Here is an 11,460-nt window from a genome sequence, read left to right on the forward strand (position 1 = left end):
AATGGGGTGCGCCAGCGGCGGCAGGGGCCCCGCCCACAGAGCGAACGAGGCCAATGTCCGCGCGGAGGCGGGACTTCCGCTGTCCCGCGGAGGGCGGGGGAGCGAACTGTTGTGGTGCGGTGTGTTGGGCGGGCGGCGGCCGGGTGGCCCAGGGGCTGCCGCGGGACTCGGGGCGCAGCCGAGCGGCTGCAGGGGTGGAGCGAGCCGGACGCGCCCCGGGGCCCGGGCGCCGCGGGTTCGAGGCCGGGTCCCGCGCGGGGAGGCCGTGCCACCCCGGCGGAGCTGCCCGGCGGTGAGTTTGCCCCGCAGCCGAAAGAAGGCGGGAGCCGGCGGGGGCCCTCGAAACCCCCTGGCAAGCCGGGCCCGGAGTCCCCAGGGAGCGGCTGCTTCCTGGGACGCCCTCCCGGACGCCCCCGCCGAAGGGTAACGGTTCTGGGCCCCCGGCAGAAGGCGCCTCCGGGTGACCCCCGGCGGGGCCCTGCGAGCCGCGGGAACCGACCCCGGGGCCTCGAGCGGGGAGGAAGGGGCTTTCCGGAGGCGCGGGGCCAGGGGCCGAAGGAGCCGGAGCGCAGCGGAGCAGAGCCGGGCCTCCTGGGCGCGGGGCAGGGCAGCGCCTGGTCTGGAGACGGACTCCGGGACCCTCGGGTGCGGGGGCCTCGGCGACCTGCCCCGCGGGGCGCGCGGCCGCGGAGTGGCCTACTGGGGATCCTCCCGCAGAGGGGCCGGCCCGGGGCGGGGAGATGAACGGCTTTAGCACGGAGGAGGACAGCCGCGAAGGGCCCCCCGCCGCCCCCGCCGCCGCCCCGGGCTACGGCCAGAGCTGCTGCCTCATCGAGGACGGCGAGCGCTGCGTCCGGCCCGCGGGCAACGCCTCCTTCAGCAAGAGGGTCCAGAAGAGCATCTCGCAGAAGAAACTCAAGCTGGACATCGACAAGAGCGTGAGTCCGCCCCTGCCCCTGCCCCTGTCCCCGGCTGGGTCCCCGCGCGCCGCCGTCCTCCGGCCGCTGTCCCCGGCTGAGGGCCGGACCCCGGGGCCCTCCCCGCCCTGGGCCTCGCCGCCCTTTATCTGCAAACTGGGTGGGGAGTTGCACTCGGGATTTCAAAGGCCGCTTCAGCGCAGACAGGCTCCGACTGGGATTCTGCCCAAATCCGGGAGACTGGGGGCGGCGGGGGGGGGGGGGGGGGAGGGGGCTCCGAGGACCTCTCCTTCCTGGGGAGATTTGACAACAGTTTAGGGCTTGTTGTGTTGATTTAGAGCAGGGAGACATGGGTTAATATTGTTGGCCCACGAAGGAGCAAGTGTTGGGGAGGGGGCGATGAAGGGGCCCAGCTCTTCTTTAACTTCTCCTCTTCTCGGAACCATGTTACTCCTTCAGAGATGGAAAGGTGGCAGTTACTTCCCCCCTGCCGCGGCCTCGGCTTCTGCAGAGGGTCATCGAGCTCGCTGCTTTGCATGCAGCTGTGGGGAAATGGGATTTTTCAAGGATGTGGCAGAAATAAGGCCAAGACCAGGTCTTGGGAGGCGGTTCCTGCAGTCCAAGTGACCAGGAGGAAGAAAATCAGTTTTCTTAGGAGTAACTTCTTAGGGAAGGGGGCTTTAAATTTGATTAGAATCACCCTGTGTTTTGTGCCTAATTATAGGGAAACTTTTCCTGTGTGATTTCACCACTTCTAGTTAACAATTCTAAAGATGTGCCTATTGTCAACCAATTAAGAACTTTTTAGTTTGACATCTGTTGCTGCAAGCCTTAAGTGGCTGCCTTGTGATTAGGAATTGGAAATGAGTTAAGGGGGGTTTTAATATTCTGGTAGACAAGCTAAGTTCAGGTGGTTAACATCCGTTCTTTTTTAGGACCAAAATTCCACTGTTGGGGAAAATCATAGATTGCTTGTTAAACTGAAAGGGCAGCCACTTTTTTACTTCGGGTTTTGCAGCTGAAACTGAGGCCCAGAGATAGGAAAGGACAGTGCCAAAGTGTCACAGTGACTGAGAGGCTGGTTAATTTAAAAACCCATTATCTGATTTACTTCCAAGCACCATGCATAAGCCTTGATTAAGTCTTAATAAATAAAATGTCTTCCCTGCCCTTTTCTCCAGGCTCTTCCCTCCCACCCCCAAGTTTTTTTTAAGTTAACAATTACAATACATATTTGCAACTCTTGAATGGAAAGATGCTATTTTAAAAAATGGCTGGGAGTGAGTTAATGGCTTTTCTTATTACAAATCTCTATGAATGAATGGATGGATGGATGGATGGATGAATGAAAGAAATTCATCTGAGGGCAAACAATTGGCTAGAGATCCAGATTAGGACACATGCTGAAGTGAAATGCCTAATCCTAAAACAGCAGTGAATTCATCCTCTTGGAAACACTGCCTACCTTTTGTGTAGGTGGTTGGGCGACTTTACTTGAGCAGCTTATAATAATAATATTTTCCAATCCTTAAAAAAAAGAAATTTCCTGTTCTTTTAAACCCTTGGATGCCATGACATCTGAACAATTGTGATGCTGCCACCGGGGGGCTCCATTTACCCGGTGACCCCACTGGAAAACCTGTGTTGAGCTACGTTGGTGTTTTCACACACAGTGTCTACAAAAGAGGCATCCTGAGCCTGGCACCAGAGTTCCCCCAAAGTAATGCTTCTGGAGGAGTAGTGTTTCAAGATGGAATCACTCACAACTTGTTTCAAGGTGGTGGTGTGCAATCATTATTTCTGAAGGGGATTCTGTTTCATTCTCACAGGCTTGGGCAGGAATTCAATTCTAAGTAACTGCTGTGTTACAAGAAATTTTAGCTGTTGCAGAAAGGGAAACGGAAAAGAAAAACACTAGAGCCTTTGCTAGCACCCTCCTTCCTCAACCCGTAGCCCCCAAAGGCCACTGAGCTCTGAAATTTTTGAAAACCAGTATGTACTTCAAAATGGTTAAGGAGAAATAAGGACTATTTATCTTGTAAAAGGGTCTAGCAGAGAACCTTTTAAAATAATAGCACCAAAAGTCCAACTCAGGCAGTTTAAATTCATTTGATGTAGACATTGGCAGTGTTCTATGAGTTATTAACATATAACATGTTTTCAAACATTCCTCCAATTGACATATTTCTCCTTTATTCTGGAGAAAAGTGAAGTTGAGAACAGTATAAAGAAAATGTTGGGGTAGGAAAGGACATGTGTGAAGGATCAGAAGGTCTGAGTGACCTTGGCCAGATCATAACTCCATCTGTGTGGCTTCTGTTTCTCTCTGATCAGGGCCAGCGGGGTTACACGGGTGATTGCTAAGTTCTCTTCCATCCAGGATTCCATTATTCTAGTGTCCTGACCTGAAATCTCCCAGCCACAGCTCGGGAAATCACCTCTGCGGCCTGTTCTACCAAGTGTGGCACTCTGTGAATTTGAGAAGCTGCTTAATCTCAGAGTTTACACATGGAACTAGCTAACATGAGGGCCAGCTTCCTATCAGGGATGGACAGTAGGGTGTGAGTGTCCTTTCTTCCCTGATAAAACCTTGCCCCGTGGTCCATACATCAACCGGGAGGGATTCTTTGGGACAGCGACATGCTGTAACTGAAAGTCCTTTGACAGAGTTGACTCTGGCAAAGCTACTCCAATTTGTAACCATTTGTAACTGGTGGCTTTTGCTGGCCTAAGCTGTTTTTAGATGCGAGGGACGCCTCTGTTGGTGCGACTGCACTTACTGAACACCTGCTGTCTGCAAGATATGGTCACAATCTAAACTGAAAAGTACTCATGACTCCCCAACCCAACCACATGAAAGTGATTGTTCATCTGACTGCAAAGCGATTTTCATTATTTTCTCTGTGAAAAGACCTGAATTAATTGATGTTGGTTTCCTGTCAGCTTACTTTTATCTTTAAGAATTTAAGGAATAGGGTGACTGGGTGGCTCAGTCTGTTGAGCGTCCGACTTTTGATTTCGGCTCAGGTCATGATCTCATGGTTCATGAGTTCCAGCCCTGCGTCAGGCCTGCTGGGGATTTTCTCTCTCCCTCTCTCTCTGCCCCTCCCCTGCTCATGCTCACTTTTGCTCTCTCAAAATAAGTAAGTAAGCTTAAAAATTAAAAAAAAAGAAAGAAAGAAGGAAAGAATTAGGAGTGCCTGGGTTGCTCAGTCAGTTAAGCCATCTGACTTTTGATTTCGGCTCAGGTCATGATCTCACAGTTCGTGAGTTCGAGCCCCAAATCGGGTTCTGTGCAGACAGTGCAGAGCCTGCTTAGGATTCTCTCTCTGTGTCCCTCCGCCCCTCCCTCAAAAATAAAATAAGAACAAATAAATTTAAAAAAATAATAAAATAAACATTTAAAAAATAAAAAATAAAAGAATTTAAGGAACAGAGGTTCCTGGCTGGCTCAGTTGGTAGAACATGCAACTCTCTATCTCAGGGTTGTGAGTTCAAGCCCCATGCTGGCACCGAGCCTACTTAAAAGAAAGAAAAAAAAAAAAAAAAAAGAAGGAATAAACTCAAATTCAGAAGTCCCTCAAGAACATTTGTGTGACATCTGCCTCAGTGTCAACAACCCCAATTCATTTACACAGGCATTTAGTTTGTTAGGTTTTTGAGTGTCTCCTCCAGCCAACCCTGGCACTTACATTCTTCAGTAAAAACACGTTACTACTTAGCTGCTGTTGCTGCCTTCACTTACTATTATGCCTCCAGCCTGCATTCGAAAATCAGCGGTAGCATCCACCTTCTTCCATGTGGCTTCTGGGAGAATGAGAATCTCTGCACCTTTCCACTTCTCTTTGTGGACCAGAGGTGTGCTGATGCAAGAAGTATAATTCTGATACACAGAAATCAAGTTTTTCAGAGAGACGTCATCCTACAGTAGTAGCTGTTGTCCGTGTGAAAATAGGAAGTCCTGTCTGCCGTCGCCACAGCCCCATCCTTCCTCCTCTCCTCCTTCCTGAGACAGTGCCTTCCAGCCCATTGTAAATTCATAACTCCTACAGGTCTGAAAATGTCACATCACTCCCTGCTTCCAAAACCTTGGGGGACTCTGTCTTAAGGAAAGTCTAAGCTGTTCTCGTAGCCCCCACCCCCGAACTCTCATTGTGCTCCCATGTGGGCCGTTATCTCCACCTCACTGACACTGTCTACCCTGGGCTGTCTCCCTCACGCCTTTTTGTCAGCCGTGTTTGAGACTCTAAGTCTTGGCTCTTCTTCCCATCTGGAATGCTTCCTATCTACCTCTAAATTCTCCCTTGTAGTCAGGGACCTCTGCACTGACTGTCCCAGCCACAGGCATGTCTTCCGTGGCTGAATCCGTACCATTTATCGTCTCTAGCCTTCAGTGAGGACTTAGTTTATGATCTGCCGCCCAGTGTGATAGTAATGTTCGTGTCTCTTTGTGGGTTTTTTCTTCTACAACCCAACATAAAACCTCTAGCAATTAGGGCCTACGTCTTATTCTTCCTTCTGTCTCTTCAGTGCTTTGCAGTGGCGAGAACCCCATAATTTGGTAGATACCTGTTGCTGTTTCCATGGAATCGGCAACTCTCACTTTAATTTGCTTCCCATCAGGTAAGGCACCTGTATATCTGCGACTTCCACAAAAATTTCATCCAGAGTGTACGAAATAAAAGGAAGAGGAAGACAAGTGACGATGGCGGAGATTCTCCTGAGCACGACACTGACATTCCTGAGGTAAAGGTCAAAAGGATCAGCTTGAGAAAGCTGGGAGAATGGATTCTAATGTGATCGTTATCTCTGGCCTGGTCCACTGGTTGTTTTCAGAAATAATTTTAGTCCCCTTTGTTTTGCTGTGGTTTGTTTGAAAAGTGAATCGAGAGAGAGTCATGGTAATATCAAATCTGAGAGCTGAAAACTTAGAAATCAACTAGTCTCACTGCCCCATCATTTTACAGACAGGCACAGAGACCCGAGGTCACACATAGAGTTAGGGGGCTCCGGTCCAGTGTCCTTTCCTGTAGGCCATACTGCCTTTCTTCAAGAAACCCCTGATAAATTCTTAACTACAACCACAATGGCAAGTTTTTTTAAACTTTTTTTTTGCCTTCAGAGGTGGAGACTGAGCCTATATGGATTGAGGGAAGTCACTTGCCCTCTGTTTTCTGGTCTGCAAAATGAAGGTGGACATTGTCAATGCATACCAGCTCTGATTTCCGTCGCTCTGATCCCTGGTCCAGGCTTGTTCCCAAGGAGCCATTCCAAAGTCAGCTATAAGGTTTCTCACCCTTGGCACTGCTGACATTGGGGCCAGATAAGCCTTTGCTGTCAGGGCTGTCCCTGACATCATTGGATGTTTAGCCGCATCCCCAGATTTTATCCATTAGATGCCAGTCGCCACAGTAGTGACAATCAAAAAATGTCTTCAGACATTAGCAGGTGTCCTCTGGTGGGGCGGAGTGGGGGGGGCTGGGGGTGGGCAAAAGCATCCCTTGTGGAGAACCATTGCACTAGATGATGAGACTGAGACTTCTCAAACCTTCAAGGTGCCAGTGCCTCCTGTGCAAGCCTGCAGGAAGCAGTATTGGCTTTTCTTTCTATCTAAGTTGTTTTCACTTAAGACTCAGCAGAAGAAGAACCGTTGGTAATGTACGTTGAATATTTGACACATGAATATTTCATAAGGCAACTGCCTGTTAGCACTCAGAGTGGAAATGACTGCGTAGGAATAGAAAGAGTAGGCGGGCCTTTGTCTGCAGATGTGGAGAAACCCTTTGGAAATATGGTCCTTTCCCCTGCCCCTCTCGGTGTCCCTTTTTCTAGCATTGGTTTATAGTATTTTTCTGTCGCCTTTAGCGTTAGTATTATTATTTTATAAAGAAATGGATGTATTCAATTTCAATGCTTTTTACAAAAAAAAAAAAAAAAGGTTTGAGGAATGTTTTGAAAAGAATGAAGGACTTTGGTCCCTCATATTGATCATTCATTTTGTTTTTAAGTGCTCTCCACCTGCCCGAAGCAAGAACATCTCTTTTAGAGGCAGGTAAAAGCAGCCCAGCTTTCTGGGCCTTCAATATCTCATGACTGTGAAGCTTTCCTCTCTTCCTGTGTTAGAAAAAAAAGGGGGGGTCCTTTCCCTCTGTCATCCAGCCGTCTGCAGAGACCCCAACCTAACCTGCTGATTTGCACATTAGCTACAGTAGCTTTTCAGTTTTCCCTGAAGAGTTGTTGGGGGTTCTGATACCTGAAGGCTCAGCCTAGGGAGGAACTCTTTGAGAACAGCAGTAATTCCCACTGTCCTTCCTCATGCTCCCCGTCCAGTCTACTGCCAAGCTGTGGCCTGTCGTCCTCCAGGATGCCTGTCTGGGTTTACCTTTGCTGTCCATCTTAGTGTCCCCCTCTAGTATCACCAGCCTCCAAAGCTCAATTCGAGTATCTCATTTCTGATCCCTGCTACAGCATCACCCCCCGCACCCCCCACCAGTCTTCCCTACAAGCCCCCACTAGACACATCTTCCTGGAACATCACCCTCTACTACCTATGGTAGCTCCTGCTTTTTGAGACCTGCTGCCCTCCAGTCCCACCTTTTAAACCTGTCACTAATGCCTATGACCCCTCTTTCTCTCATGACTTCCTCTCATGACTCTCTGTACTCCTGGTATTCTCTCTCATTCCCTACACTAGCCCCGTCCTTACCATCTTTCTAAACCCTGCTCTCCTTTGCTTCAGTTTCACTGCCTCCGTGAGCCCCCTGAGACCACCCCTTCCCAGCCAGAACTGTGTTTCCACTGTTTTTTGGTTTTGTTTTGTTTTGTCTTGTTTTTTGTCCTCCCAGCAAGTTATTAGTCCTCAGTGGATCATTTCTAAGATGTTTCTGTAGTTCTCTTCACCCCTGCCCCTCCTAGAGTAGTGCTGGGCACATAGTGCACTCTGGTGAGTCATGCCTAATCAGGTGATGGATAATGTGTTTCTCCTCTTCTCTCCAGGTTGACCTGTTCCAGCTGCAGGTGAACACTCTACGGCGTTATAAACGACACTACAAATTGCAGACCAGACCAGGCTTCAATAAGGCCCAGTTAGCAGAAGTAAGTGGACAAATTGCACTGTAAAAAGAAAGCCAGAAGTGTGCTTCTGTCAGTGACCTTGGTTCCCCCTACCGCTATGTGTGTCTGTTGATCATAATGCCCTCCACAGCTCTGGAAACAACTTCCTAGTCCCTCTTTTGTACAATCCAAAATCCCACAGCTTTACCTGGAAAGGCCCAGTTTCTATCACAGAAACCATGGCACAGAGAGAGGAAATGACTTATTTAAAATCACACAGCAAGTTCATGGCAGAACTGAGCCTGGAATCTCAAGACTCCTGATCCTAAGTCCTGAGTGTGCTTTTGTTTGTTCATTTGTTTGAATCTTGTTTTGTAAGATTCTTTATAGATATGGTCCTTTCTGCACATCAGGTGTGTCAGATTAATCACCCCAAAACCTTTGCTCATGTTCTTTAGGAGCTATTTTTTTCTTTAGTTTTTTTTTTTTTCCTTGATTTCTTCTACTCTGATGTTGGTAATGGAAGCATTTATTCTAATGAATGGAACCCAAGAAATTTTTCTCCTATCCTGAGCTCTGAATACAATTTGGAGGAGGGGGCGGAGAATGGTCTGTTGGCCATTGTCTTAAAATATTGACAGCCTGGCTTGATACTTCTGTCCGATTGGCATTTGTGTGAGGACCTCTCCTCACGCTTTTCTTAATGTGCTTTTCTGCCCATTGTAGAAAATTGGGAAAATGAAAAAAAGAAAAATATAATCCTACCATCCAGAGATGACCACTCTTTAGTGCTAGTTCTCTGACTTTTTTTTTTTTCATCAGTCCTAGCCCCCTCAATCCAATCAGAAATTTCCTTAAAAGTTCACAGCCCCATAGGTTTTTGATCTTTTCTTTAGGGGTTTCTTGCTGATCTATCATTTTTACTTGAAACTTCTTCAGCATCTAGATAAAACATAGTGCACAAGACTTAACCCTTTAAGGTAATGTTACCCATTTCCAGCATTCACCCTGGTGAAAGGGATGGGATGAGGTGGGGCAAGAGGAGACCTGCATTCTCAGGACTTATAAAATAAAGCCAAATGTCAGGAGTGCATAGTGAATGACAGATTATTCTTCAAATGTGATGTGTCTTTCAAGAGGCAGTTCTATTTAGGTGAATTCTTGGGTCAAACACTTACATCTGAACAACTGGCTATTCATTTGACACAATTTTACTTTATTCTTAATGTTTGTTTATTTTGAGAGAGAGAGAGCGTGCATTCGCATGAGCAGGGGAGGAGCAAAGAGAGAGGGAGAGACAGAATCCCAAGCAGGCCCACCCTGTCAGCAGGGAGCCCGATGTAGGGCTTGAACTCAAGAATCGTGAGGTCACGACCTGAGCCAAGATCAACCAACCCAGCCACCCAGGCGCCTCTCATTTGACACAATTTTAAAAAGACACTTTTCTGCCCAGTCCCAGGGCCTGAGAGCTGGAGATGGTAGCAGCTGGCCAAGCAGAGCAGTCCCAACCTGTTCCTCCATGGGGATGACCTTGACTTTTTGCCATGATGGACAGTTGGCTGCCACTGAAATAGAACTGCACTTTGGGAGTGTTGTGGGTTAAAGGGCTGCTTTTGGAGTCCTGGAAACCAAATCCCGCAGACCCCTGGAGAAGAAGGGCATTCTGAGCTGTATAGCACTGTAGGAAGTTCTGCAGTGATCGTAATCCCCTCCCTAGCTCTGGAAGCTAAGTCCTGCTCCCTCTTTGGCACAGTTCAGATTTTGTGGCCCTGATTTATGCATGCTTTAATGGACTCTGGTTTTTTTCCCTCATGTAGACTGTCAGCCGACACTTCAGGAACATACCTGTGAATGAAAAAGAGACCCTCGCCTACTTCATCTACATGGTTAAGAGTAACAAGAGTAGACTGGACCAGAAATCGGAGGGCGGCAAGCAGCTTGAGTGAGGAAGAAGCGCATCAAGGAACAAAGTATGATGCTTAATGCACAGGTGATATCTGCCACGTTTAGGCCCATAAAGACTGTTAAATTTTATTGTAAATAAAGAAGTTTGAATGATGAATACTGTAAATCTTTTCGGTCAGGAGAATCATATTCTCATGAGTCAGCATGTTATACAAAGACTTTCTTTTAAGGCAACTGCTGGACTGAAAAAACAAGACCATAATGAGATTGAGAGACTATGTATTGTAGCATTTAACAAAGCACTAAGCCAATTCTACTGGAAGTGTGGGATAAAAAATATTTCGGTACTCACCTTGTAATACCACTCTGCCTTGTGTGAGAGGTGGCACTGGGATAGCAGTGAGGCCCAGCCAGCTTGAGGAGCGGTAGACCCGGGTCTGCCGGGGACAGACAGACGTGCCCCCGCTTTGTTGCGAGCTTTGTCGTTTAGCAGCACATCAGTTCGACAGCGGTCCTCCTCACTGGCCCCGTGCCTCGCCTTGCACACAGTAGGCACTCGAGCAGTATCTGTTGGCTAGTTGCACTGTCACTGACTGTGCCGGCCTCGTAACATCTGCTTCACACCTCTAGGTAATGAGACCCCTGCCATTTCTGTTGCTCACCACTTAACTTCTAGAGTACGGAGGAAGTTCTGATGCACCAGCAGGAGGTTTCTCATCACAAGAGGATTTGAGGGCAAGCGCATGTGCCAAGCTCTGTTCATGGAGGTTCCAGAAACACTGATGCAGAGACCCTCACAGGAGACGCAGCCCTCTGCACACCATCTGTGCTTTACTTTTTGGGGTGAAGTTACGAATTATGACTTCAGTCATTCTAGGCCATAAATGCTTTGACAGATGGAGATATTTAGTGATCTGGGGCCTATGTTTTCAGAAGTACGAATCCTTAGTTCACAACCACCAAGAAAGCTGCCAAGGATCATGTAATTCCTGCTCATAAGTCCAGTTCTGGGACAAAAAGTCTGACTGGCCTTGACTCCCTGGGCTCGGGGTCACCAGCAAATCATGAGTTTGAGCTATTCACAAAGGTCAGTGCCATTGTTCATTTTTCTGAGCAGTTTGCCTCCCTTTTAGGGGAAAAAGATTGCTAAAATGATTTTTTTTTTTAAGTATGAATAATTACCTGAGTTTTTTTAATGTTCAAAACCTCAGATTCCTCTATCTTCTTATATCAGAGCCAAAGTCTCCTTTGAAGGCAAAGCTTTATACCCAAAAATATGCTTTTGAAAAAGTTTCTAATCAGTGTATTAGGGGACAAAGGATGTGAATAGGGGCTGGGAGAAAAAGAGAAGAAAAGGACTTGGATTCTAATTTCTGACCGTCTTGACACAAACTGTGGTCAAAAGTATCATTTTCTTACTCAGTTTCAATTGTGAGTTCTTTCTTAAGCCTTAAATTGTAAAAGGAGCTGTGGATGGCCTGGCCCGGCAGAAAGTTTTAATGTCCCACAGATGGCTTACTCTGGGCATCAGCACAGAGAAGTCAGAACAAAACCCCACTAAGCAGGGTGGTGCACTTTCTGAAGG

General features: G+C 47.8%; 1 protein-coding gene across 1 annotated transcript; it reads left to right on the top strand.

Moving 5' to 3' along the window:
- Positions 1-73: 73 nt before the first annotated feature.
- Positions 74-10,032, top strand: SAP30L (SAP30 like). Its single transcript, XM_060634792.2, has 4 exons — positions 74-938; positions 5,541-5,663; positions 7,914-8,012; positions 9,788-10,032. Exons 1-4 carry the CDS (start codon positions 741-743, stop codon positions 9,914-9,916), a joined length of 549 nt encoding a protein of 182 aa, XP_060490775.1. The 5' UTR covers positions 74-740; the 3' UTR covers positions 9,917-10,032.
- The last annotated feature ends 1,428 nt before the right edge of the window (positions 10,033-11,460 follow it).

This window comes from Panthera onca, chromosome A1, assembly GCF_046562875.1.
Source record: "Panthera onca isolate mPanOnc1 chromosome A1, mPanOnc1 haplotype 2, whole genome shotgun sequence".
Taxonomy (NCBI): Eukaryota; Metazoa; Chordata; class Mammalia; order Carnivora; family Felidae; genus Panthera; species Panthera onca.

What these genes read in the sequence shown, in the direction of transcription:
- SAP30L (XM_060634792.2), top strand. Translation starts at nt 741, where the DNA reads ATGAACGGCTTTAGCACGGAGGAGGACAGCCGCGAAGGGCCCCCCGCC. An exon ending in AGCTGGACATCGACAAGAGC is followed by an intron (nt 939 to 5,540) that starts GTGAGTCCGCCC and finishes GCTTCCCATCAG; the next exon opens with GTAAGGCACCTGTATATCTG. An exon ending in ATAAGGCCCAGTTAGCAGAA is followed by an intron (nt 8,013 to 9,787) that starts GTAAGTGGACAA and finishes TCCCTCATGTAG; the next exon opens with ACTGTCAGCCGACACTTCAG.